General features: G+C 44.5%; 1 protein-coding gene and 1 long non-coding RNA gene across 2 annotated transcripts in view; one reads left to right on the forward strand and one right to left on the reverse strand.

Annotated features, from left to right (window-relative positions):
* On the forward strand, positions 1–22750 carry OIP5 (Opa interacting protein 5). The gene is made up of 5 exons (XM_090033405.1): positions 1–352; positions 1383–1449; positions 6236–6358; positions 6575–6656; positions 9094–22750. Exons 1-5 carry the CDS (start codon positions 85–87, stop codon positions 9247–9249), a joined length of 696 nt encoding a protein of 231 aa, XP_089889531.1. The 5' UTR covers positions 1–84; the 3' UTR covers positions 9250–22750.
* The window catches only part of LOC149871870 (uncharacterized), a 19467-nt gene continuing 8143 nt past the window's right edge, over positions 15272–26595 (reverse strand). The window contains exon 3 of the long non-coding RNA XR_016440310.1: positions 15272–24629. This is a non-coding gene — a long non-coding RNA (uncharacterized LOC149871870). The remainder of the gene's footprint in view (positions 24630–26595) is intronic.

A 26595-nucleotide genomic window follows, 5' to 3' on the forward strand; every position in this document is an offset into this window, starting at 1 on the left:
TGGGAGCGCAAGGCTGGGAGGCAGGCACCCAATCGAGGGACGGGAGATGCATTCGAGCGCGCGGCGGGAGCCGGCTGCGAGAAGATGGCGGTGCGGCGGAGATTGCAGCAGTTCTTCCAGGACCCTGAGATCGACGGCGCCATCATGGTGGAGTGGCCGGCGGTGGCTCCTGTGGACAGTGCGCGGCAAGCGGCGGCGGAGGCGAACACCGGGGCGGCGGCTCTGCGGCGGCGCCGGCTGCGGCCTCAGGACTGCGCCGTGTTCCAGTGCCGGGGCTGCCACGCCGTGCTGGGCGACTCGCTGCACCTGTGCGCGCAGGAGGAGCGGCGCCTCCACGTCCTCGCCTGCTTCAGTGAGTGCCGGCGGGGAGGGGGCCCGGGCCCGGCCTCGGCCTCGGCGCTCATCGCTTGCCTCCCAGCGAAGCCCGGACTGTCTGGGGCACTGGGCTGTGCTCGCGGTGGGGGCGCCGGGCTGAGCGCTCCGGGACAACGATACTCCCTCTGGGATCTCGCGGGCGCACCTGGCCGTGGGCCCGCTGTCGGGCTAGTGCTAGTTGTGTCCTGCTAGTTGAGTCTGTGGTCTTAGCTTTCCCAGGCAGGCGCAGCTCCACTTCTCATTTCACCATCTCAAAGTCTGTCTCAGCTGCCCAGTGATTTATGCAGTGCAGTTATATAACAGCTGTGGGGGCTGGAAAGTCCTGCGCATCTTTATCCTGGTCCGGGTTGTCTTGTATGTCCATGTCCTTTAGGCGTGGGACACTTTTTTGCTCTGTTTCTTCAAAAATGGAGCTATCCAGCTTCCTGATGCCATGGATTTTGTTGGCAAACAAGCCCCACCGGCCCCAGGAGGCTATTTTGGCTGCCTAGTATGGCTGCTCCCTGGGTGAGGATGTCAACCACAGGGTACTGTTTAAAAAAGGTGATCACATCTGGAAGTGGCTCCAGCTGCTGTGCTATGTGCTGAATCCAATGCTGACAGCGTGTGAGGGGCATGCTCGGCCTGTCTGCTGGATTTACAAATTAGGTATTCCCAGTGGCTGTAGGCTTATGTTGAGTACCAGACTGGCACTTCTAGCATTGTGTAGTAGTAGACGACTTTTGGGCACCTCAGTAGGTGTGGAGAGGTTTTGTGGACTCTGCTTTTAGGCCTGGGCTCTCACAGTGCATCTTAAGTCTTCTTGGATCTGGCCATAACTTTCTCCTAAATCAACAGATGTTAGAAACGTGGAGATGGATCAGTATGTTTCCATTAAAACAAAGATTAAACAAATGTAAATCCTCCCAAGCCTAAATACAGGAAGTCCAGAACTCGATTGTCTTAAGGGGAAATGGAAATTTTAATGAATGATCTGTGGTATATGACTCTGGATCTGTCTTTCTCAGAAGTTACAGAAGATGTTGTTCTAGAAGATTCATTAAGAGTTGGTATTGACGGGTCCCTCCTAGGATGGTAGGTATTTCAAATATTGTTTCTTGGTTTTGATACCAGTTTTCTGTTTGAAATGGTGACCAAGTAGAGCAGGTGGGGGGTTATTGTGGTGCCTTTGACTTCAAACAAGTCATTTGGAGAAACGTTTCTAAAATTGCTAGCTTACTCCTGGAGGGGCTCACAAAACTGACAAATACTTAGTTTGGTTTTGGACCTGCCTACTGTAGTCTCTTACTGAAAAAAGCCTTTGCAAATGTATAGCATATGTTCCATTCCTTTCTTCCCCTTTCACATCCATCTAGACATTTGCTGTATTTGAGGTAGGGAGAACATTTGAACAATTCTAATATAATAAAAGCTTTTGTCTGTCTGTCTGTCACACTCCAGGCACGAGAGGGCAAGCATCAATTGGCTGCAAGGGCCTGGAGGGTTACAGGCAGGGAGCAAAGGAGCCGCCACATTGCTGCGGCCAACAACAGCCCACGGGGGGTAGGTGGCAGGGAAGAGGGTGGGGGGGAGATTTCCAATGGCAGCCCCCACCCCCTCTGCTGCTGCCGCCACTGCCCAGCCCCAACAACAGCCAGCAGAAGGGGGAGGGGGAGAGGGGGGTGTCTGGGGCTGGACATGGGGGTGCGCACAGAGGAGGAACGGCAGCACCACAGGGCGCTGCATGGTAGTACGCTGTCCCCACCTGCCTGCCCCTGTCGTTCATGACGGCCAATTTGCTAGTTGAAAAAAGAAATGGCATCTCACCCCGCGCCAAAGTCTGGGGGGTTGTGTGTGATGGGGAGAGGGAGACAGAGTATGTTTTGGTTCTGATATCTTTTTCTGTGCTGAAAGTGAACAACTATTTATGAATAAATTGGTATAAGCAAGTCTCTAGACCAGGGGTCAGCCACCCCCAGCATGCGTGCCGAGCATGGCACATGAAGCCATTTTGCTCAGCACGCCACATCGCCTCTGTACTGGTGTGTCTGAGTGAGTGGTGGAGTGGGACCTGAAGCAGTGGAGCCTGGGTCTCTTCCCTGCTTCCAGCACAGAGGTGATAGAAGGGGTCCAGAGCCCACCACAGCTGTTTGCAGCCAGCCTGGCCTCTGGGCAGCTGCAGTGGGCAGGCTGCAAACAGCTTGGCCAGGCTCCACGGCTCCGGCATCAACTCTGTGCTGGCGGCGACTGCATGGGCACCTCGAGGCGGGCTGTGCTGCCTCACTGTCTGTTCTAAGGTGCGCCTGCACTCACCACCAGCATGGAGCTGATGCTGGAGCTGTGGGCCCCATCACAGCTGTTTGCAGCCTGCCAGCTGCTTGCTACAGCGGCACGGGGTAGGGGCTTTGGGGGGGACACAGAGCTGGGGGGTAGGGGCTTTGGGTGGGGGGTAAGGGGCAGAAACAGGGCATCCTGCCATGTACTCCTTGCCCTCACTTTGCTTTTCTGGCATGCCAGCACTCTGGCACCTTGCAAAGCAGGCATTGTGGTATTTTTCAGTGCTCCGGCCAAAAAATGTTGCCTACCCCTGCTCTAGACTATTAGTTTCATAGATTTCATAGACATTAGGGCTGAAAGGGACCTCGGGAGATTATCGAGGTTCTCAGCCTTTTTACACTCAAGGCACCCCTCCATGACTGTTATGAATTAAGTGGTACCCCACTTCAAAACTAATTTATCACAGTTCTTACTTTCCTTGCACAGGGGATGGCAGTGGGAATGGAGGTAGTGGCTTGGCCAGGGAGGGAGAAGTCAGGGTACATTTTCACCTTGTAGACCAGAGAGGGAGAGCCTGAGCCTGTCCTGAGCCATGGGACCCTGGTTGAAAATCATTATTCTAGACAGCAGTGCTCCTGCACTACCAGTTCTGGAGTGAAAGGAAGGAAATAATTTCAAGTTATTCAAAGCTCTGCAGAAAAGGAGATGGTTGGCAAAGGCCTATATCTTCTGTACACTTTTTTTTTTTTTTTATTAGATTTTTATGGGGGTAAGAAATTGAGCTTGACTTGGATTGCTGCTTTTAAAAATGGGTGGCATACGATTCTGTTGTCTACAAGCTTGGAGATACTGCATAGGTTAAGTATGGTATTTAATTCATATGTGGACAGCTTTTTTAAATGACAAGGACTAAGAAAAGCTGTATTCTGCAAAAGATGAGGGTGCTATTATAAGATAGTTTCCTACCCAACATGAGAAATTTGTTTTTCTGTTTGCTTGCTTTTTCTTAAGACACCTTGCACTGTTTTGGTGATACCCCTTAAGTCACATGTTTAATAACATTCTCTAAACTTTTTTGGCAATGAATGTGTGTTTTGAAGTGGGAGGAAATGCACAGAATATTTAGCTAATCGGTTCAATTCATTTTTTTTACATGCTTTAATTTTGTCCCTATGTGTGGGCCTGTCTCTTCTCTTCATTTTAAGTCTTGTGATAATCCAGAGGAAAATGAATTTAGTCAATGTATTTCACTTAGACCAATAGATTTTTGGGGGCTGATATCATTAGCCGATTTTTAAGGCGGTATATCAACCGATACTGATCCAATTTCTGATAAAGCTGCATCCAGCTGGTAAATCTGTTGTGGTAGAAGGGAGGGAAGGGGCATGAGGCAGGGGGTCAAATCAATGCCCCCTGTAGTAAGGGAGGGAGTAGGGGCAGGGGAGATGCTGCCCGGTGGGGCGGGGCATGGAATGAAGCAACAGTTCATTGGGGGTGGGGGGGGCGGCTCTCACTTGCATGCACCACAGGAGGTCATGGGGAGACGCGACATGCCCCTAGATCTATGTAGGGTATTGTGGGCAGGCTGGGGCTGCACTGGGCTCTTCTTGGCAGGGGCTGGGCTCAGGGCGGGCTGCAGCCAACCCTGTATTTTACCATAGCACCCCCTGACTCAGCCCCAGCTCTTCCTAGTACGTGGGTGGAGGCAGGGGTTGAGCCAGGGCTGCGCTGGGCAGGAGGCAGCAGCACTGCTAGGGGACACTATGCCATAGTGTTTCAGGGGACTATGGCAAAATTTGGGGTGGCTGCAGCCTCCCACTATAGCCCTCTTCTTGGCACCGCTGCTGCCCAGCCACTGCTGAAAAGAGCCTGGCACAGCCCCAGTTGCAGCCCACTGCCCCACCTGTGAAGATCTGGGGGGCACACGCTCTCCCCCCACAGCTCCAACCCCCATGCTGCCTCGGTTGGGCATTGCTTCCCCCTGCCTCTGCCCCACTCCCTCTGTCACCATGGGGAGTGTTGATCAGCACCCCCAACTCTCCTTGCCTTTCCACCACAACAGACTTACCAGCTGCACACAGATCTCCAAGCTGCTAAGCTGTGTTCCTCCCTGCCTGTGTGCTGTGCACACGTAGGGGCATTTATTGGCCAAATTATCAGCCACATCGGTCTGATTTCTGATGCAGCCAATTCTAATACTGTAAAAGCCTTAGTCTGTCTGTAATGCTTTATTCACACTCTGATTGGTTGTCTGAAAAAAACAAAGCACTCCAAGAGCTTTTGGGACAAGAAGCGGTTGGGGTGAAGTGGTGACAGAGGAAACGGACATGGGGTGCAGTGCTGGCCTTGCCCTCCCTGCTGCCCCCCCAAGAACAGCCAGCAGGGGAGGGGAAGGCAGTGGGGAAGGAGGGGAGCAGGAAGGGGAAGGGGGAGTTTCTGGTGCCAGCACGCTGCCACCACCCGGCCCTGAAAACAGCTGGCAGATGGTGAGGGATGTTTCCTGCAGGCAGCTGCAGAGCAGCAGCAGTGCAAAGCACTGCATGTCAGTTGCTGCCACTGAGTGCAAGCTCCCCTCCCTCCCCTGTTCCTGGGAGCCAGTTGTGGTACAGGGTAGTGCAGCAGGGAGAGGGGCCCATGGGGCCAGATGTGGGGGGGGGTGCATGGGCCCAGAGAGCAGCAGCACCATGAGGCGCTGGGTCATGCCGCTTCCCCCCCCGCCCCAGGTGGCAGTGGTGGAGGGAATGGCATTGCGGGGGGGAGGGCAAGGCTAGCGGTGCTGCTCCCCACCCCCACCCCCGAGGCAGCAGGGGGCCAAGGGGGGAGAAATGGGCCAGGACACGATGCGGTATGGAGGGTAAGGGGGAGCAGGGGGAACAGTACCACACAAGAAGCGGGGGTGGGGCTAGACACACTCGGTCCCTGCCCCCCTCCCCCTCCCCCTCCAAGAACGGGGCAGCTGTGGGGAGGATTGGAGTGGGCCCAGGCCAGATATAGTGGTGGGGAGAAGCAAGAAGCAGGCCTGCACCCAACCCAGTGGCGAGGGGAGGAGACAAGTGGGCCTGGGCTGGATGCAGTGGGGGGGAGGGGAGGAGCAGGCCAGACATGGCGGAGAGGGGGGAATGGGCATGGATCCCAAGCGGCGGGGAGAAGGTGGGGCACAGACACAGGGCTTCATCCCTGCCTGTCATTCTTGATGGGCAATTTGCTAGTTTTCTTTTATCATTGCCAGTCTGATACCGGACCAATGTATCGGTGTGCCTCTAATTTCAATAGCAGTTTGGTATTCTGAAATTACTATTGTTTTAAAGGCTGGATGTAATATTCTCATTTTAATCTTAATTGCAGGTTCCAAAATGTTTGAGTGGGGACTACACTTACAATAGTGATGATTTTGTTGGATTAGAGGTTATGTTTTTGAGGATCCATAGCCTTTGTGACCATTTCACTGATTGCATTCATGCCAAAGTAATATTACATGATTTGTTTAGGTGTCATAATCTAGTTCAGGATCCAGTCTCCTGTGACTAGCAAGCAATGCCCTTGCTAGCTTTGGAAATCTCTTATCCCAGTAAAACTTTTTCTTTTTTATCCTCTCTCCTTTCAGCACTTACAATGCGTTGTATTGTCGTTCATGTGGAGTCATCCTGGGCTTCAATCTTTATTCTAGCTCCAGTGACCTGGCTTATCTGCGAGGCTTCTTTTGTCTCTTCAAAGACTGCATCCTCTGGTTAGTGCACTCCAGTCTCACAGTTAATGGCTTTAACCCCTGCAAGTTTATTTCTAATTTCACATTAATTTGGAAGGGGGCAAGGGTAAATGATGCAAGTAAGCTACAGCAAACTGAGGCCACTTTTCTCCTGCGTGAAAGCATCCACACTGGGGGACAACAACATGCTTTTGTAATTTCTGCTCTTTGACCTCTTTCTTTTGACTTGTTTTTCAGTTACTACTTAACAACTAAAACCACAATAGATGGCTCGGAGATGACCTTTCCTGCTTTGAACCTAAAGAAAAAACTGTCAAAAGTAAAGTTTCTTCATGATTTTGTATACAAAGTGGGGATGAAATGCAAGCTGCATGCAATTATTTGAAGCAGTACTGAAAAATATGTTATACTGGAGGCCATTTTTTTTTTTTTTTAACTAGTTCAGGGGTTCCTTCTGGCCCCTCAGGTTGGATCTGTGGAGTCACTGCCTAGATCCCACTTTGCCCTATCCAGCAGACAGTGCCATGCTATCCATCCCACAGAGCTCCTCATAGGCTCCTGCCAAGGGATGTTGTCCAGCCCACAGCAGGTCCCTTCACCCAGATGCAGGGGGCAGCCCAGGCCTTGGTGCATGCAGCTGGTCCTGCTGCTCCTAGGTACACTGCAGGGCTGAGGCAGTACAATGGCCAGACTTACTTCCTGGCAGTGGAAGCTCCTTCCAGCTGTTGCTGCCAGTTTCTGCTGCCACTACCAAAACCATCCCAACTACCCAAACACCCCAGTTCATGTGCCCTGTGCCCACTGCTGGGGGTGAAGGATAGAGTGGACAGGCTGGGTCTCCATGGAGACCAGCTCAGGACCTGTGTAGGCAGGCTGGGCAGATGGGATGGGGCTGGGAGCAGGACAGGCAGCCAGGGATTGGGTTTGCAGAGTGGTGACAGTACATGGCCAGGGCCTGGGGCAGAGCAACAACCCAGTGCCTACATGTCCTTCTGAATGCTAGTTCTTCAAGCACGGTGTGCAGGGAGCGGATCACAGCTCTGCCCTGGGCCCTGGCCCTGCGCTATTGCCCCATGATCCCAATCTCCAGCCCCTGCTCCCCACCACTTGCAGCCCTGTCCCATTCACCCTGCCTACCTGGATTCTAGCCAGTCTCCATAGAGACCCTGGGATCACAAAGCAGTGACAATGAGGGGCTGGGGCCAAGGCAGAGCTGTGGTCTGCTCCCTGCATACCCCTGCCTGCAGAAATGGCGCCTGTCACAGGGATGTTGGGGGAGAAGATCTGAGCTCTGCCCAGCCCCACGCTGTCACTGTCCCATGATCCTGGCCCCGCAGACCCACCCACTCCTGGATGCTGCTTCTCACCTGCTCATGGCCCCATCCCATCCACCCAGCCGAGTGCAGGGGCCATGTAGGGAGCTATGGTGAACTGTTACGGACAGGGGGGCAGGGTGGTGACCTGGCCCACAACAGCTCACTGAAACTCCCCAAGTGGCTCTCTGGCCAAAATACTTGCCCACCCCTGTTCTAGATGTCTGACTTGCCTAGGGGAAAGATGTCCTTGATTCACTGCTCTGTGTAAAAATCTTCCTCTGTATATTTTTTAGAAAGTGAGGAAGACAAGGCTTAAGCTCATGTATATGCCTTCAGTACCCCAGAGCTGAAATACCACTCTGACCTTCTGAGTTACCTTTCAACAAATTTCTTCTCCTCCCCTTTCTTTCCTTTTTTCAGGGGGAAGAGTGACATGAATTTTCTGCTGTAGTCTCTCCTTTCCTAAATCAACACCGACTATTCCTTTCAGTTAAGAGCTTATTGATCCCTAGCCATATTCATAGCAGATTTGACCTCAGTGAGAGAGAATGGCTCCAGGGGTATAGGTACTTACCATATCTGAATGGCAGCAATTTATGGCAATGAACCATGTGGCAATACATACAGTATTAAAGGGTAGGAAGTGATTCATCAACCATTGTCACTCAGATGTTAATCGGCTGTGGTCACATTGCTTCTGGGTTAGGAGGCAGCCTTTTTGCGGCAGCACAGTATGCATGAAGATGCTGCTGCTGGGGATAGTAACTTTCCTATTTAGCTGGGGTGACGATGGCATGAATATGCTACTGTTCTCTCTTGGTGGGCCATCCATACATGATCCTTCAAAGAACCATCATGTTTGTCTTTCATTTAAGTTTTTGCCCAAGGTAGTTTCAGACTTTTCGTATAAAATGAGTTTGACTCCTTGTTTCCTCTCCCCTGCTTCTCCTCCAAATACTCTGACTTGGATGAAAAAACCTTTCCATCACATCTAATGTGAGTATCATTTTATGTGTAGTACACTGGTGCATCTCCTGAAAGGGTGAGAGGACAACTTGTTTCCATCCAGAGATTGTCAAGGGGGTTCTCAGACTGTATAAGAGCTTGCTATGAATTTAACTAAAAAGGATTTCCTCAGTTATATTAGGCCACAGTCATCTTTGGCTTTCTGCTTATAATACAGCATTTTCCACATTTCCAGTGTGGGTGCTGTCCCTACACTTGGCATTAGCTACTCTGTAGTTCAGGCTCAGACCAGGTGTCATTTTTTGCAAAGTTCCAGTCACTAGTTTAGGATGTCTCTTGCTATTTTCAGGCAATCTGCTAGTTGGTTTAGTTACCAAGAGTGGAATCCCTGTGGACAAGACATCTTGAAGAATCACAGCTAGTGTAAGGTTATTTTTCTCCCTTTAATAGTACTCACCTCTTCTTTTTCCATAGCTGAAGGAACAACTTGTGATTATCCATGTACGCCTAGAAATCCTGATAAGGAGACTAGAAGAACTGAATTGGCAGAACATGGCAGACAAGCAGGGATGCTCATCAAGGACAGCTTGCTTAAAGCCAGAGCGTGCACGAATCAAGTCAAACAATTAATATGCCATTTTACCAGACTGCTGGAGCCATTTGTGTACTGGTGCATGGTTATTTCATTGTAATGAAGAAAAGAGTCTGAAGTATGCCTGTGAATGTCAGGGAAAACTATTGTGTTACTTACTCCCTGTGCAGAAAGAACTGATTCACTGGATTTTGCACAGTGAGAAACTCATGGACTTGTGTCCATGTAGAACGTCCAGATTTTGAAATACTACAGTTGATACTATGGTTCTTCCTGAGTCTTAGCCACTTCACAAAAAACAGCCTTTGAAAGCTGACTTAACCGTCTTGAGACTGTTAGTTTAAAACATGAACAGCTGGTCCTGTTCAAGATCTGCTGTTATAAAATGTATTTTGACAGGTGCCTAAAACTCTGTACCACCTCTTCATGTAGATAAATAGCTCATAACAGTTGGGTGTTGGTCTAGATATTTCCTTGATAGTCTTGAATGGGTTCTGCTTTTCTTAAAGCGCCTAAAAATTAATCAGACAGGGAAGGAGGAGGTGGCATTTTTTGCAGGACAGAAAGAAGAGGGTCCTACGGCTTTGTCATTGATTTATGAGCAATATTTCTTATTTATCCTCTTCCCTCATTCACCGGAAAGATTGAAAATGCTTTCTTCTCCTCAAAGGTATACTTCAGTGAATTCAGTATCTCCCTGAAATGTGTTGGGTGCAGTGTGGGAAGTATTTGCTGCGTTTAATTCTGAGCAAATTCCCCTTTCTTGCCCTGAGCAAAGGACTGCCAACCCACATTGTTTCTAACTTGAGTTGCTGATGTTGGTAATCCCTGTGCTTCATCTTTTTTTCTTTTCAGTTATTTTAGACTTCTCAAAAATACCCAATGAATATACAAACTTCTAAATGAGGTGGGCTGTGACTTGGCAAAAAGCCCCATACAAGTCATCACAATGGTGGCTTGGATCAACATAACCAGAAAAGCAGCACATACATTTCTTAACTACTACTTGAAGCCTCTTGGACTGTTATGCTGTTTAAGCCAAATATCTGACAATAACCTAGAATATTAAGAGCTCTGTTTTAAGATGCTATCAAATGCAAGGAGCGCAATTTAGTCTTGTATATTACCTAGCATTTGGGGGGGGGGTGTTGTTGGTTTTTTTTTAAGATGGATAACTATATTGTACAACCTTAGGAGGAATTCATATTGGAGTTGTTATAAGAGTACTTCTCAGTGACAGCTGAACTAATAGTTGAAAATGAAATCAAGACTAATTATTTATTTGAAATAATGACATTTTGTATGATAACTTAAATTGTCTTGTAATAGACATCACTTTTGCTCTAAGAAGTGCTGCAGCTGGCGTCTTCCTGGCTAGACAGTTTTAATTAAAAATACTTTATACACTTTTGACTTTGTTCATGAAAGAACTGGAGATTTACTGTAATAAGGAACCAACTTGAAAGTTGCTTGTCCTGTGGAGATGGCTGGATCCTGTATAACTAGCTGGCTATGTATTTAGGACTAATATCACCCTAAGGTCTTAGTTGATCTATTGATGGCACTGAAGACTTGCACAAAGGTCACCTGGAGTAATATGATCTCAATGATCAAACTTCATTTAAACTTGTTCAAGCCTTCATTACAGCATTCAACATCACTCTCAAAAACATTGAATTATGGGGCTTCTTATTTTTGCCCTTTCTATCCTTACAGTAACTCCAGTTATCTCCCCTGGACTTCATGTTTATGTCCTGCTTAAGACCAATCCTCACCCCATCCTCCTTTTCCCTTCAAAGGGTGGGTAAAGCCATTCCTACTGCTTGTTTCTGTCAGTGGCAAAGACAAGCTGCTAGTTATGCTGGTTTGTTATAAGTACATCAAGTAGGTTTGAGGTGGCCATGACTAGGCCTTTAAGTGTTATGCTAACAGTGTACTTTTGCCAACTTTTACATTTCCAGCTAGCTACCTCTATTTCTTACCACTGGAATAAGTAGTGTACAGGCTTTGGACTTTGATTTTTTTGAGCTGCCTGTCAACATGTGGTAAATAGCATAAGACAACTACTTTCTACTAATTGCAAACTATACATTAATCTTCTTGTGATCTGGTCATCCAGCATCTCTGTCTGTCCAGCTCAAGTGCAGATGAGACATAATACTACTACTAAATCCGGCTGTATTCCATAACTAATATGATGCTTGAAACCGTTCACATAGATGGGGGGAACAGGGATTAAAACTTAAACTTGTTAAGAAGTCTTTCACTTGTCAAACTGATGTAAAATGAATGCAGTGTCACCTGCCTGAGTCTACAGACAGTGTGACAGTAGTTTAGAGATGGATGAACTGTTACTGAGATGGTGACGGCACTAAAGACGGCACTTAATGTTGATTTATTTAAAGCTAGTTTGTAGCAAACACACTGGTGTCAAATTTTAACTGTCTCATCTGGGTTTTTTTTACTTTACAATTGGTAAATAACATCTCACGTCTTGTTTGTGGAATTCATCTTTTGAGAGCTAGTATAGAATTTGATCTGCTATAACATAGGGTCCTGCCAAACAATCAGTTGTACTCTTCATTGTGTGGAAAGTCTAGCTCTCTTTTGCATATCGAGTGGAGCAGGAACTAGTACATAAGACTCCATTCTCTCAGGTGAGTACCTTTGCCACAAAGCTGAGCTTCATCCTTTTCCCCTATCCCTGTGGTCTCTGGATCAGTGACTATATAATCAGTACCTGAAAGTGGGACAGCTTTCACTGAAAGCAAGGACCCATCTCAAAATATCCTACAGTCTGGTGCTTATGGTGTCTCCTAGGAGATGGGAGACATAGTTTCAGATCTGCTTGGGGGAAGTGGTAAGCCAAATGTCCCTCACCTTGCACAAATGCTGTTGTCACAGAACTGCTGGTAAAAGAGAAGCCATCAGCACCACCATACCCATCCTTTATCTTGGTTTGAAAGAAAGGTCTGATGCCTCTGGTTTCTGAAAGAAAAAGCTTGGATGTCTAGTCCCAGGAGAGGGCTCAAGCCTGTGAATCCTGGGCTGCAGAAAGCGTTTCCCTGGGGCCCAGTGTGCCAGGCAGGAGATAAGATATATGCCCACCGTTTCCAATTGGCTAGCTTTGGCAGTGCCCTACTGAGCATGCTGGCTATTGTAGATCCCATTCTCAGCTGCAAAACTTTCCTCGGGCATTGGGTATGGAACCTAGGCCCCTAACTCAGGCTGAGTTCTGCTGTGACAGCAAGGCATCCCAATCCAATTTCAAAGACACTCAGACACATACAGCAGTAATCGGTGGCCCTTTGAAACCTTAGGATCAGTGGAGAATCTTAATGGTTTATGAGGAAAGGCTGAAAGATATAGGATTATTTAGTTGAGGACAGAGAGATTTTGATAACAGTCTTCAAGTACCTGGAAGAAGATTATGCAGAGGATAGACATGGCCTTCTCTCTGGCTGAGGGGGACAGAACTAGGAGCAATGGCCTCAAATAGCAGCAGAGGAAAATTAAATTGGAGATTAGAAAGAACTCTGACTGCAAGGGTGGTCAAGCATTGGAACAGGCTACCTAGAGAAGCTGTGGAATCTCCATCCTCCAAAACTTTGAAAAGCAGGTTAGACAGATACTTGGCTGGGATGGTTTAGTAGAAAGCCAGGTAGATTTGCATCTTATAAACTAACCAGAGTAGAAAGATATACATAGCACAAGCCTGTGTGTGCCAAAGTTCACTTCACTGGGATGGTAGTCAGGGATGATCCTGACTACAGCCAGATGCTGAACTTAGATACTTTGTAAGATCCTTTTCAATTCTACTATCCTATAATCCTAATTCTTGCTCTTAATAAGTCTAGTCTGTTAGGTTTTCTAGTGCAATAGTAATGGATAGCTGAAGGAGGTTTTTTTTCTAGATGTACAATATACACAGAACTACTACTTACATAGAGAAAACCTTTGAAAAATGCTTTTAGTCTGCAAGAGTTCTGAAAGTTTTGGTAAGGCTGTCCTGAAAGCTCTTAATTTAATAAGGCTAATACCTCTAACTATTTGGAATAATATTGGATGAATGGCATTTTTTAGAGGTGCTCAGCACCTGCAGCTGCTTGAAATCACTTCTGAAAGGCAGCCAACAGGTTCACATTTCCACTAAGTGGACTGCCTTTCATCCTTGGTGCTAAATTGTTCTACCCTTGAAGACAAAAATGAGCAGAAGACAGTAGTGGCAGGTAAATGATAAGAATAAACCTGGCCTGCAAAATTGCTGACTTACCTGTTAGCTTAGCATGCAGCAAACATAAGCATGGATTTGCTTACAAATAATGCACAAATAATACTACCATTAATCTTCCTAACTGGCAAGTCATTTTTTTCTTGTGTTTAATAAACATATACCAACTGTAATAGAAGAAAACTAATAAGACAAACACTTAAATACCAGAATTAGTTCTAGCACAACCTTAATTTGGTCCCCTAGTGAACAGATAATATTCAGTTATACACGCATACGAATCGTACAGCACCAACGCCTCATTCAGTGAGCATACTAGATCAATGACTTTGTTCAATGTCTTGGCCACCAGCAAGGTTGAAACCTAGCAATCTGTTACACAGACCTCTGGTACCTGAGAGGGCAATAGCAAACAGTAGTAGATTGTCATCTTTTATGCTGGCCACCCTATAGAGCAGGGGTTTTCAACTGGGGGTACTTCTGATGGCCTTAATGGGTACTTGGCAGTGGGTGCCACTGTTGGCACTTCTGCCATGGTATGCTTGCCAATTGGCTGTGGGGGACACTGCCCCCTGCTCATTGACTGGCTGCTGGGGGAACACCCGTCCCCACCCCACCCCCCAGTCTGGCTGCTGCAGGACTCTTGCTTTCTCAACTGGCTGCCGCAGATACAATGACCCAAAAAGGTTGAAAACCACTGCTATAGGGGACTGGTTCAAACATCGGACACAGGAATGGAAACCCCACAATCTGGTTCCATTGCACCAGAGACTCAGAGTTGGTATGCTCCAATTAACAGATATCTGGCCATTTCTCCAAATATGTCTGCCCCCACATCCTATTCCAGTGCTGTTCAAGCTTTTTGCCACACAGGGCTGGTTTGTGAACCAGATCAAGCCCTGTGCACCAAGATCAGGCCTGGGGGTCCAGTGCCAGCTCACCAAGCCACACCTGCTGGAGGCTGTGGTAGCCTACACCACCTCCATATGCCAGGATCAGGCATGTGATCTAGCACTCTGGGCCTGAGGCTCCCCACAGATCTAGAAGTTTGGCAGCAGGAGAGCTACAGCTGCCAAATTTACATCCTTGTGATGAGCCCAGTGGGCCAGATGACATAGTGCTGGGGGCCACATCTGCCTTGGGGACTGAGGAATGAGCACCTCTGCCCTATCTTAATCCTAGCTCTTCCCCAATCCCATTCTCTTTAGTTGGTTCCAGTTCTCATCACTCTTCAGATCCCTCTTCTATTTACCACTGTTCTCAGTTCCAGTGGCCCTTCAGCTCCCAATATTCCTCTCTATCTTAATTCCCAGTCTGTCCCCCTATACCACATTGGTCTAGCTCTTATTTCCTTTGTATTCTAAATGGACAACCTCCTCTATCCTGTCTTAGCCCAGAGCTGAGGAATGTAAAAGGTATTGGGAGTGAGCACAGAGGGCAGGTTTCCTTTTCTAAGATGAGATGTCTGGATCTGTACCAGACAGCCTGCAACAGCCCAGAGGTAGAAACTTATTTCCAAATGCTTATAACTTTGGTCACATGTTCACAGGGATGACAAAAGCTCCAACCCTAAAAGAAGACAGCAAAGCTTTTCAAGTAAGTCTTTCCTAGCATAGTTCTCGGAAAATACTTGTTTTGACTGAATTTTTCCAAAATAGCTTGGCCTGGAGCAGACATCCAGCATGCAAATTCAGCCTAAGTGGTTGAAGTCCAGCAAAGTTACAAGCAACTGAACAAGATCTTACAGTGGTAAGCACCAGGCACTCCAACAGATGGTGCCTTGCTCATACAAAGAGAAGTTAGCCACATTAACAAATGACACAATTAGGTTTTAGTGCATTCTCAGCCCGTGCTGCTTTATTGCTAAAAAAATTTGTTTACAGGTGCAGAGTTTCCAAGTTCATTTGAAACAGTTCCTCTATACAATGTCAAAAAGAATAGATTCTTCTTGAAATCCCAAAGATGCATAGATATAAAAAACAAGCTGCCTTTTGGAAAACTTCAGTACACAGAGGGAGAAATTATTTCACTCTTACCATGTAAAATACACCGTGCAATGGGAGTAAATGGTTTTCAGTGTTACCACTAAATTCCCCCACTGATATTTCCTGCACTTGGCAGTTGAGTACAGTAGAAATGTGAGTATACCATCAAAAGTCCAGTATAGGAAATCCTCTCTAACCTGGTTTCTAAGCCTTAGGATAAATTAAAATTTTCTTTCAAGGATTCTGTTATCCCATTGATATTACAGCTGAAGGCCAACCTTCGAAATTTCTGCTCCTCACAAAAGTTATTTGCATTGAAGTCCTTGAGTAGCCTATTCCTCCCTTCTGTTTAGAAAGGAAATAAGCAAGTTTAAGTACATACTCAACTTCTTACCTTTCCATTAAAACAATATACTAAAACAGAATTTAAAACTGAAAAGTCCTAAAGGTTTTAGTGGCACGGTCAACCGCTGGCTTAACATGTTTTAGTAAATCACTATTTGCCTACAGAAGTTGGCTCAAAGGATATACTTCATCCATCTTCAGATACTGTAAAAATATCTAAGTCATCCCTTAATATTCCTACCTTCATTTGGCAACTACTGTGCGTCTATAAACAAAGTGACAACGAGAAAAAGAAGGTTCCCTCACCAACCCTGCATTAAAGGGGAGTTGTGGAGACTTGCATTATGCCAGCTAAGGGTGCAGGCAAACGTAAATCTGACCTGGAATCCCTTTCTCCTACCCTGCTGTTTCTGTGAGGAAAGACAAGGAAACCTCAGTTCCATGGAGGGATTCTTGCACAGGTTAAATCCTCCCACAAGGTTAGATGGAGTTATAAACTAAAAGTGAGAAATACTGCAAAATGAACTAAAAAGCTTAGGAACATTATTAGTTCTGGATTCTGCTACAGCTATCATGACTTTTTTTCATTCTCAACAGAAAATCTCCACACCACCCACAAAGTGATTTGGGAGAAATATTCTTTGCAGAGAACATAGTGAACAAACAGATGGCACCCAATTTCCTTTGTTAGGGAGCTAGAGATCACTACATTTTTTTTTAAACAAATGAAGTTAAGACTGACCAGACTATAATCTGTTGCTGAAGATTAGGACACTCATCACCCCACCTTGAGCCAACCTCATTTTAGAACCGTAAAAAAATTTTGGTCAAAACTTAAAATACACAAATTTGCCAATATTTTCAGGTTCATTCCTGCAGGATGCCATTATTGCTGGTTGATACCAGTATGCTTCAGTACAGCTGCCTATGTGGCTAAAGAGTTACCTGAAAATACTGTCTATTAAAAAGCTATTCAACACCTGAAATATGTGCACTGTGCTTATTGATTTTAATCACCTCCAAAGAATTTACCATATCAGGCCGAGACCTCTTGCACCTATTGTCTGGCAAATTCTACAGTCACTTAACTTTGAGGTCAGTCCTTTAAGTTGACCAACTTAATTCGACTTTTGCCCTCCCAACACCCTGTGAGAAACTCTGCACCCTTCTGTTTGCTACAACTGCAGCAGCTGAGAATCCTCACCTCGCCACTAAACACGCTCGGTTCAGGCCCTGCTTTTTTACATGCTCAGGGCACGAGTATGAACCAGGCAAGAGGTTAAAAAGGTGAGTTCTGCTGATCCTTGTTCCTGATATGCAGTTTTGGTGCCATGCTTCTGTCCCTATTTGTACATTCTGCCTCTTTCTCTACAGAGGCAGTGCATTCTCTAAAAACAAAGTTTGAGAATCAAAGCAGTAAGTTCAAGCTATTGGTATATTAGTTCCTATTGCTTCATTATGTATAAATGCATATCTCAATTTACTGGTAATAACTACATAACACTAAACATTTTGAATCATGCATAAGTAGAATACTAGCTCTAAGACTTGGTTTGTGGGCCTGTGCTGCCACTCTTCAGCTTGTCCATGCAGCTCATTATGCATCTGGCTTCACAGACCAGCCTTCTTTTAGTTGACCTGCAAACACACACTTAGTTTGGAGAGAGACCAGAATTTAACAAGTAAGAGAAAGTTAAAACATGATTATCAAAGATAATGGGTGAGCCTCAGAAAATCCAACTGTACTGTGACTTGGTATGGAAGAGAAGTGACATGTTTCCTTTGCTTACATACATCTTTTCTAAAGACATGAATCAGGAGGAAATGCAAAGACAAATGAAGGAAACTATGCGTATGTTGAGAAAGTCTACGGATAGCAGCATAGAACAAGAAAACCAAGTTCCACTGCTGGCTCTTTGTGCTTTAGTCTCGGGAGTACTGTGGAATGATATCCTGAACCATCAGAACAAAGAGTTAACCTTGACCTGCCCATCATATAGCCTTCTGTTTGAGTAAAGAGCTCTATCAGCAGACTTTGAAGAAAAACTCAGCCAGTCTCCATCTCTGATTGACAGAAGAGTTACTGAAAGTAAAGGTTTTAAGAATGGTGCCAGATTCTGTCAGAATAAGTCCAGCTTTCCCTTAACAACTCAGAAATACCTCCATAAGATCTCACAAAATACTCTACCAGTGTTGCAATCAAGGTAAATCCTATTTAAAGCATCTGTCTCCTGAACCTTGTACCACTGCTCTCTGCTCAAGAAAACTGCATTGCAAAGATTCCTTAGTGCTGAGAAGGTTCTTAACTGATAAGCATCTCCAACAATACTTGCAGTTCACACCACAGTACTAGCTAGAACTTCCTCATCAGCCCTACTGGACCAGAAAGCAGTCTACACACTTACAAAATAACTTCATCCCACTAAAAAGGTTGGTGTTAGCATGGATGTTACTTGTTTGATATCTTGAAATAAACTGGGTATTGTCTGAAATTTCTGCTTAGTTTTGTAAGCAATGATAGCAAGGGCTTGAGGCGTTGAGGGGGGAGGGTGGAAATCACATCACAGCTCTGCAGCCTTAGGCCAGCAGGATTTCAGGAATGGATGCTGTGAGAAATCTTTGGACCCCTACTCTACTAGTCCCTGGAACACAGCACATTAGAAAGGCTGAACTGGCAGCAATAAGCAGATGTTTGTTCACTCACTCCCTGCCTGCCCTTTTCACTGAAACAGCATAATAATAATACCCAGTCAAGTGAAGTACATTTCTGAGAAGTGAAATTAGTGTCTTCATTATTATGACAATCTCCTTCCCAATCCTTTCCTTAAATTTATAAAGATTGGTATATCACTATACTATGTAGAGGACATGATCAAATTGGTATCTCCTTTTGGTCTGCTTCTAATTTTTAAATTTTAATGATGGCTGGAATTGTTACCATCTTTCAAAATCACTGATATTTTCATATGTAAGACTAATACTAGATATGTACTACTTGCTAGCACCTACTTATATATTCTTACATTCATCTTGGATGCATCTTGGTTACATTAAATGAGACTGGAGAGACACACACTTAGTCCCAACAGGGGTCATGTTATCAACTAGTGAGAAGTCAAAAGCCTCCATTTAACTTACTAAAAACGAAGCAAATTGCAGACACCCCTAGACTAAAGATTGTGGTATAAAATATTCAATCCTGATTAAAGAAATCAAGCCACTTGGATAACTATACACTTTGGTTTAATAATTCAGTTCAGGATAGAGCATTACCTGCAGAGCTGTATCACTTCTGCAAGCTATGCACTGATAAAGTAAATTGGGTCAGCTGTGGGCTGTATTTTAAAACTCCATGGGCTCTTTTGAATGCTTCTTTAGCAGATGGTAAAAACCATGCCAAGCACAATTACTACAGATCAATTCCCCTTTGCTTTATCAGACTGCCTAAAACAACTGGCTTTGCAAAACTTAAAGTATGAACAGAAAATGGCCACAGCCTAAAATGGAAGTGTTTAGCAGGTCTAGAGCTAAAGGTCAATGGAAAAGAAAGACAAGGAATTTGTAGACACAATTCCTGTAGTTTTGTCCCTGCAGTCTAAGGGTTTGGAGTGTAACTGTTTCCCAATAATTTCTCATTTTGGGACCTGTGATATCACTACCTGCTATCCCTCTGTCTCCCCAACCCGCCTCCCCCCAAAAATATCAGAACCCTTTTCTTAAAAAAAAAAAAAAGCTTCCAAGTCATGCTTTCTGACTATGGAACCTAGTTCTTTTCATATCAGCAACTGAATGGGTTTGGTTTCCTCTCCAGAGGCACAAAACATGCTACCCAACAAAATAAGCAAACTGGGGAAACATCAGCCATTTGTTTACACACAACTGCCTGCTCTTCCCCAGTATGCACCAGTTCAGACAGGACACAGTTATCCAGGTTTTTATATCAGGTTCCTCACCAAAGTGGGCAAGGGCCAAACACTTTCCAATGATAGGAGGTATGAGGAATTCTCCCATCTAGTTAAGAAACATTTATTTTCTTGGAACCCCCTGCAGCACAGAACGCCACAAACTTATTTGGTTATTACCCACTTACTTACTCTACTGTACAATCTTGCTAATGCAAGTTAGTAACTATTACATGCAAAACAATTATTGCTACTAAAGTTCTATTTTCTTATTAAATCATTTTATGGCTTTGTTTGCATTAGGGATTTCCCCCCCACCTCCCACATACTGTGCTATTTGCATTCCAGTTTCAGAGGTATTTTTCATCAATTGATTCTCCCAAGCACTAAACTACTTGATTCAATGGTATAGCTACTTTTGTTCAGAACTGAATCCAGCTCTGAGTGCATATCCCCAGAGCTGTGCTGTAAATGGCCTGTTTGCCAATTTTCTCCGGAGACATGGAATATGCAGAATTTAGTTTTTGTTACAGAAATTACCTCTGCAAGGATCACCTGCTTTGCATCTCCATGCATGCTTCCCATTTAATTAATTTAGACACACATTAGATCAACTCAGAAACACAAGATGCCCATCCTCTCGCCTCAAGGTGGCCATTTACTTGCAGGACTCAAGAAAAAAGATGCAGTATCCTCCCTCTCTAAGCTGATACCAAGTTTTGTTCTTTTTCAAAACAGTGGTGGTTGAAAAGCAATGCTGACACCAACTAAAAGGCTATATCAGGAAATTAGATAAAAGTCACGTACAAATCACTGTCTCTTGCTTTACTGGTTTAAGCTACGTGTTTGGTAAACTATTTAGCCTTCACCTAACTTAACATCTCATTCTCTGACTGTACAGAGCGAGAAATAAACAAACTACTGTGTGATCAAGAGTTCATAGCTAGAAAAGTTATAAAAATCCACAATCTAGGCTTTTCAGCAATACATACAAGCATCCTCAGACAAAATGGGTAGACAGCATCACAAAACAATTTAACTATTTTAATAATTAACTAAACATTAGCTTTGTCACTTTTTATTCGTTCTGCAAAATGCACTACCCAGATGAATAATTAGTGCAGATTACGATACCCAAGGAGTAACAGAGCTGCTAATAAATATGACGTCTCTTTAGGAAGTGCACATTTTTGGCATGGCAGATGCAATGGGTATGGTACATGAAGAGGAAGTTCATGGCTGATCAGTATTAAAAGAGTTCCCTCTAAGATTACAAGATAGTATGCCATTCAATACAGCAAGCATCATGGATTTGCCATGTGGTTCACCTCAAATATCCTGACAGCTGACTAGTTTGGACGCCAGCAGTGAAGTGATTCTCAACCTGGCATCCCTCCATAACTTCTTGGAATAGAGTGGTACCCCAAGTCAATAATTTATTTATTTATTGCAACATTTAAATGGGGAGGGGATGTGTGGAGGAAATGAGCTTTTGGCTCCCTGTAGAATAGTGGGACATTCATGATCTTACCTCCTTACACTGGAGCTCATCCTTAGCTCCTCCCGAGGGGAGTGGGCAGAGTGGGAGAGGAGTTACCCAGTGGCTCACAGCACCTCAGGGTGCCAAGGCACCCCTGTCAAGAACCACTGGTCTACTGTATAGCTTGGAGAGACTTGCAACAAGAAGTCAACCATATTTTCCATGAAATCCACCAGATAAAAAAAAAAAATCTGCTTCCAAAGATAGAATTGTCACTATCACTGGCAAGGAAGGATACTGCATCTTTAGATTATGTTCATGACATTTTTACTGTATCCTTTCTATTGTTAATTACATTATTGTTTATTATTGTCATTAATAATTTGCCTCTCTGAAATTGTAAAAATACTACTAGGCTCATGCACTGATCCTAACATGGCACTACAGTTTGCTACAAAGCACTAATGCTTATGGAACTATACACATCTCAAAATGGAAGACATTGGTGATTTTGTTGTTTTCAAACAACTTGTAACATCATTTTGTCCACAAGTATTAAAATATATATGTGTGTGTGTGTGTGTGTGTGTGTGTGTGTGCGCGCGCGCACACGTGTGTGCACGCGTGTGTGTATATATAGATATATATATATATATATATATATATAGACGTGATCTATTGCACATGCCCCTTATTTTTAAATCTTTCATACAAGACAATTTCCAACCAACATGGAGAAAAAAAGCAGAGCATGATGTAAAGCCAAAAGGCTGAGGCGGCATTTCCTATCACAACAGTTTTATGAAGAAACTGGCAGGAAGAGTACTACAGTGGGGTCTCTTGGGTGTACGCTACCAGAGTGTTACTTCTGTGACAGCCACAAAACTTTAGCTCAATTAAAAATTTACCTTAATCAAATGCTTGGGCGGGCAGGCAAAGTCAACATTTCAATTTTTCAGTATAAGGCGGAACTATACAATGCTTAGCCAAGGTTACTCCTACAAGTGTGGCACCAATGAGCTTTAAATATGTCCACCTTCTTCACAGCCACATTCCATTTTTAACAATAAACGGGATACAAAGATACATTGCCATCCCCAAAGCGATATGTTGTTATGCAGTGCTAAGAACAGCTTCTAGATATTATCAGATGGATAATGAATGTGGTTAGGGAAGAGAAGAAAATCCACACACTTAAACATACATTTGCCATATCATATACCTTCTAATCGCATGAAACACTGTGATATTGATAGCAGGTACTTCCCCCTCACTAAGAGGCTGATCCTGCCTCTACTGAAGTCAATGCAAAATCCAGCTGTCTTCCACAGAAGGCAGTCCAAAGAAGTGGGTTTTTTTCAGTTGTCTTTAACCCTGGAACATCCATATTCCATTCCACTACAGCATCCTTAAAGGAAGCCAGCTCAAGCTGGCTAATTCACTAGCCATGACTAATATGACAATTTCTCCAAGTGAAGATAAACACAGCTCATTATGGTACATTGGTGCTCATGGTCTGCTACATTACTTTTGGTATTATCTTCAGTATGGAGTATTCTGCTAGTCATTCCTCACCCTGTAAACCTGATCTTCTCTCTAGGGAAACAAAAAAAAATTATTAAACCTGTAATTAAACCAATGAAAGTTTCCTACACAACTCAATTCCCAAGAGAGAAGATTAGGAGCAGTACACATACAAGGGCTTGTTCTGCTCTGGAAATTTTTTCCCTTTAAATTCCATTACTCATTTAAATATCAGAAACAACATCTTATGATATTCTCCTTTCCTCCCTCTCCTTCTACCAGCTATAAAAATACTGCTTTTGCTACCTATCATCAAAACATAAGGATTTTAGTTGTTGTTTTTTTCCAGCCATTTTCAGGCTTTCTGGCTCTATCCAGCAGTTTTCTAAACAAAGAACAAAAAGAAAAAAAAATCAAACATAAACAAAACCTAAATCTATTTTGTTCCAGATTTTTAAAATATAATTTTTTTAAAGTCACATTTGCTAAATTCACATTAATATAAGCTTGGAATAAGGTGCACTAAAAAGAGCTCCAGATACAAATGGAAGAAAACAAGAGAACCAAATTCTGGCCTTTCCACCAAGAAACCTCACTGACTACAGAGAGAAACTAGAGGAAGCAACTAAATGATATATACTCCTGTCTCAAGAGGAAGGAAAACATCCTGTATAATCACAAGTGATGGAAACAAAGAACTTTTTGTAAACATGTGAGAACTGTGATCTTCTTCTGGTTTGGGAAAGATAGGAGGAGCCTAAAAAGCCATTCCTCAGCATTTTTGCTCTTTCTGACTTGTTCCTCCAAGTGGCTGCAAGTTCTTCCCATCAGACTGCTTTCCTCCTCCAACCATGAATGTGGCAGTCCCAGTTCTCCAATAGCCACAGAAGAGTTAATACCCAACTCCATCAGCAGTATGAAGAACTGAAATGGCACCAAGAAGCTAATGAGTTGGGGCTTTACACTTCTGGCCTCTCATCCCACCAGAGGTCAGTTCCTTTAATAAAGAGATCAGTTCTGTCCAACTCTTGTTTTTGTTCCTTTTGCCACTAAAGCTTCTGGAGAAAACTGGGGAAATGATGTAGATCCCATCTCTACAGGATCTTCTTTAGTACTACAGGTCACTGAAACGTCACCTTCCTTGGGAAGGGGCTTGCTAGAAATTAGAAGTAGCTTTTCACTTTCTTATCCCAGTGAAAGCTCTTCATATCCAGCACTTACATGGATTCACACATGCAGCTATATTTCTGCTCACAGAAATAAACTATGGACAAGGTGACTTTGTATTTGTTCCTGTGCATTAGCTGCTTTACATGAGGTGACATTAAGATACCTATCTACAAAGTCAGGCCTTTGTTCTTGGTTAAGAAATTCCCATTATGGAATTTCCAGGATTTTTTTTTCCATGCTTCAGGATGAAAAGTGTATCCTTTTTTTCCTGCTGCAACTTTTCATACATGTTGAACCAGGCTGGCAAAGCAACATGTGCAGACACTTTATCCATTTTTAGGATCCCCAGTAGGGCACAGTGAGAAAAGTTACCTTCCTAAGACAAAAAGAGATACCAGTCAAGAAGACTGGCTTCTGTGTGCATTTACTTACAAAAATCATTTCTCAGCTGTGAAACATAATGCAAAACAAAGTGAAAAGCTGGCACAGAAGACAACTCTCATGGAAACAAATGCTAATTTCAATTGCCCTGCATCTGAGGTGCGGCAAGATGCTGGGTGGGTGCCATCAGTGGAGAAGCCAGCTGGTACAGGATCCATGAATTCAATGTTGAGATAAAGAGTTGAAACAGGAAACGAAGAAGTCTTCCCTCATTCAGCTCCACAAAGATAAGGAAAAGAATTTTCTTTGCGAGAAGAAGAGCATCCACACTTCAAAACCTATGAGCAGTTAACAGGAAATAGCAACAGGACAGCCTCCCTCCAGGATGTCAGGAATAGGTCTGGAAACACAAAAGGAAAAACAGGAGGAAATATTTAGGAAACAGTATGATATAAAAATTAAATTGATTAGAACTGTGTATTCTTAAAACTCAATTCCAACCTGCAAAACTAGCAGGTGACAAACTGAAACGTTCTTGCCCTAAAGCTTTGGAAGGTCTAGTTGTAAGAGTCCTGAGGCTGGGTAAGGAAATATTACAGAAATGTTGAATTGACCTCATTTGTTCATCCAGAAGTGCATCCAGCAACAAATGTTATATTACTGAAAATACCGTAGTCCAGTAGTCAGCAACATATGGCCTGCAGGCTGAATCCAGCTCACTGAAACACTGGATCCAGTCCATGGAGCTGTGCCTGGGCCTAAACAGTGAGAAGCTGCATCAGGGGCAAGAAGCCAATTGCTGTCCTCATGCTTCAGCCACTTCTCTCAACCCCCCTTCCTCCAAGGTTGTGGCACAGGTGAAGCTTCCAGCTGTAGAGAAGCAGCACTGAGGCTAGGAAGCTGTGTCCCTGCTGCTACCTGCCCTCTACCCTTCCCCAAGACTGTGGTGCAAATACAACTTCCACCCAGAACAGAGATGCACCAGGGCTGATCTGGCTGGAGTCAGGGGAAGTAGAGGTGGGGTAGGGAGAAGTGGCAGCAGCATGGAAGCTGCTTCCAGATCACCAGCCCCAGCACAGCTCCCCTTCAGCTTGGAGCTGCTCTCACACTACAGCTGGGGAAGGAGGAGCCAGGAGAAGGAGCAGTGCTAGGGATGCAAATCTTAGCTTTAAGGCTCCAGCAGGGGTACAGAAAAAGCCTGATCCTCCCAACAACCCATACCATGGATGCACAGCTAAAGCCACCCTGTATGCAATGGACTGTGACCAGAATGTTCCAGCCCATAATCTGAAAGAGGTCATCAGCCCCTCTTCTAGTCAGTTATGTGGTTTCTTTATTTCAGAACTGAAATATACCGTGACAAAGGTACTAGTAAAAAAGCACACACATTGCATGCAGAATGTCTCCCTTCTTCCTCCAGATCCTTTTTATTGGACAGGTAACTGAAATACCTGCTAAAGTTTGGGTCCCCATATCAAGAATGCTGACTGTGTCAAGAAAATGCAAAATACTAACCTAAGACTCTGTCAAGGAGGGAGACAAAAGAAGAAGGGCCTGAGTAAGGAAGGAAGAATGAAAAATAAGTTGCATGTTACTGAGGGAGTTTCCCCTTTCAGGTCTGCATGCCACACTGCAGTATAAAGAGGGTTATAGATATGCCTTCTGCAAAGGAGTGAGATTTGTTCTCTTTTGGTGCCAACATCTCTATGTTTCTGAATGCCTGAGTACTGAAAGCAGCACTGGTATTAGCCATTTAAAATACAAACATTTCAAACTTACTGGGATAAGTGGTGCCAGGAGAGTACTACTGTTGCAGAGCACAAGCTTAGTCACCCTGTAGTAACTGTGGAAATTCTTATGCTTGGACAAAAGAAGAAAAACATAGGAAAACTATTTAGCTTCTGTGCTCTTACAGCCACTATAAGCCCCTTTCTTCTCTTGTGGGAGTAACTTTGTAGACTGTGGTTATTTAGGTCCTGGTTCATGGGACTTGTTTGCATCCTAGCTCTGTAAAGCCAAATACATATGCAAGAAAAGCATATCTTCATTCTAAAAATGGAGAAACCAAGGCACAGAGAGCTTAGATTATTTATTTAAGGTCACACCAGAAGGCTGCAGTAGAACTAAGAACTGAATCCAGTGCTTTTTACCTCCCGGTTTTATATCTTAACTATATGAATATCTTCTGCCCTTGCACGAGGAAAAAATTAAATTAACACCTGGAAAGATTGTGGAGTAGGTCCTTAAGGAATCTGTTGGGGGGGGGGGTACCTAGAGGAGAACAAAGTGATCAGGACAGCCAGCACAGATTCACCAAGAGCACATCAAGCCTAACCAACCTTATTTCCTTCTATGATACAGGTGAC

This window comes from Crocodylus siamensis, chromosome 2, assembly GCF_052110815.1.
Source record: "Crocodylus siamensis isolate JL-2025a chromosome 2, ASM5211081v1, whole genome shotgun sequence".
Taxonomy (NCBI): domain Eukaryota; kingdom Metazoa; phylum Chordata; order Crocodylia; family Crocodylidae; genus Crocodylus; species Crocodylus siamensis.

Coding starts and splice junctions, on each gene's coding strand:
- OIP5 (XM_090033405.1), top strand. CDS start 85: ATGGCGGTGCGGCGGAGATTGCAGCAGTTCTTCCAGGACCCTGAGATC. Junction 1,450..6,235: donor GACGGGTCCCTCCTAGGATG/GTAGGTATTTCA, acceptor CTCTCCTTTCAG/CACTTACAATGCGTTGTATT. Junction 6,359..6,574: donor TTCAAAGACTGCATCCTCTG/GTTAGTGCACTC, acceptor CTTGTTTTTCAG/TTACTACTTAACAACTAAAA.